Consider the following 2056-nt stretch of genomic DNA (forward strand, 5'->3'; position numbering starts at 1 on the left):
TTGCGGTCGTTCAGTCACCTAATAGGATGAAGACACATATGGGTAGATCCTCTATTTTATAACATCCTTTAGTATCGCGAGCTATCGTTCAAGGGAAAAAGTGAAACACTACATACGCATTTATGGACAAAAGTTCCTCCACAAGACGACACAGGGAGTCAATCAGAACGCTTAACGCGGACTGGGACTATCTGTTATTTTATATACCTTGATTAGGAATAACAAATCTTCAAATGTTTTTTAAACAATTGTACTAAGTGTCGTTAAGAAGTTGGCCTTATTTGCCAACTCTACAACCTGGCATCAATAACTTGACCTTTCATGCCAACACTGCAACAAAGATGAGTGAGATTTTTCACAAAACTGCGCTACATTTTATTAACTTTACTTCGAAAAAAGGCGCAAATGGTACGTAAGCTGGGAAATAAATTTATGCTGTATATGGGCAAGATACATTATTGAACGCAACAGCCAAAGTGTGGGTCAGTCCCCCTGTTTCTGAAGCTTTCGATGTCCAAGACGATCCTCGTCGTGGGTGACCAATCATAGCAAAAGTGGATGATATTCTGGCTAAAGTCGAGTAAGACCGGCATGTAAGCTCTCATGACTTGTGTGAATGACCTAAACATCCATCACCAACCAGTGTCAAACTATTTGGGGAAATCTGGCTATGAAGAGAAGAGAAGCTTGACGTTTGGGTGTCACATCAAAACATTTACTCAATCGAATTTCTATCTAGAATCTTTACTGAAAGATCAGAAACTCAAGCCATTTCTCACGTGGATGCTCACGAGTGATGAAGAGTGGATAACTGACAATGACAATAATGGGCGAAAAAGATCGTGGTTGAAGCGGGAAGAAGCTCCACAGTTTGTGGCAAAGTCAACACAGACGCGCAGGAAGGTTATTCTGTGTATTTGGTGGGATTCGAAGATTGTTGTACATCACGTGCAGTTACCACCGGGCAGAACGTTAGATTAGGGCCAGTACTGCCTATAATTGCTCAAGTGCACCTAGAAATTCAAAAGAAAAGCTAGAATTTGTCGTCAGAAAAGATGTTGTATACCGCCATAACAACGCCAGACCGCATATCTTTAACGACCCATCAACAATTGAGAGAACTTGGTTGGGAGGTTTTAAAGCATCCACCGTAGAGTCTGGCCTGACAACGTCAGACTATCATTAGTTTCGGTCTCTGCAGAATTCATTGAATGGTGTTGAATAGGTTTCCAAAAGGCCTATGAAAACCATATGTAACATTTTTTTTTTTCAGAAACCACGAGAACTTCTTGGCCGGAAAAATGACAGAAATTCATCGAACAAAATTATATATATACACTTGGCTTCATAGAGCTATTTTCAAATTACATCAAACAGTATTCTTTCATTTCTCCTCCAAAGGCTCAATACGTTTTTTACAACCTGATATAATAACACGTTTTTTTTAAATGTGGTTTTGTGGAGAAAATGAAACAATGAGAAATAAATTGGAACGAATGATATACAAAAAATGTTATTATTGCTCCCTGTTATATTTTCTGGAAACTTGTACAAATATGGTGATATTACACTAGAATCTCTTCTTGTTCTTTTTGCTCTTTGCAAAGTAAAAGTAAATCCAATTGTGTGGTAATCAATTTATAATGCAGAAACAACCCAGTCTGTGAGTAACACTAATTTCTAATAGCTATTCATTCTATTTGCCTGCCTTTACTTCAAAATGAATAGTAATTTCTGAATACGAACTTGCTTTGCTATTAATTATTAGGACAAGGGCCGTATTAAATCCAAATAAGCTTCTAATTACTAATATAAAATCAAATTACAAATTACTATAATCTAATTAGTAAGTAGTTATTCCATGTCAAATACGTTATAATTTATTCACTAAACAACATGAACACAGTATAAGCTATAGACTGTTGTTACCGTTTAGCTTTAGGACAGTGCAATATTTAACAAGTTTTATCGCTAACCCACATGAAGCACGTCATACGTACTATTAACAGGCTGTAACCATATTTAGATTTGAGCATTAATATTTGTGTAGCAAAAA

The 2056-nt window shown here is 36.6% G+C and overlaps 1 protein-coding gene across 1 annotated transcript; it reads left to right on the forward strand.

Annotated features, from left to right (window-relative positions):
• The first annotated feature begins 603 nt into the window (after window positions 1-603).
• LOC145669668 (histone-lysine N-methyltransferase SETMAR-like) lies at window positions 604-981 on the forward strand. The gene has a single exon (XM_081737965.1). The coding sequence runs from the start codon at window positions 604-606 to the stop codon at window positions 979-981; it is 378 nt and encodes a 125-aa protein (XP_081594091.1).
• The last annotated feature ends 1075 nt before the right edge of the window (window positions 982-2056 follow it).

This window comes from Thermobia domestica, chromosome 1 (genome assembly GCF_964235325.1).
Source record: "Thermobia domestica chromosome 1, izTheDome1.hap1.1, whole genome shotgun sequence".
Lineage (NCBI taxonomy): Eukaryota > Metazoa > Arthropoda > Insecta > Zygentoma > Lepismatidae > Thermobia > Thermobia domestica.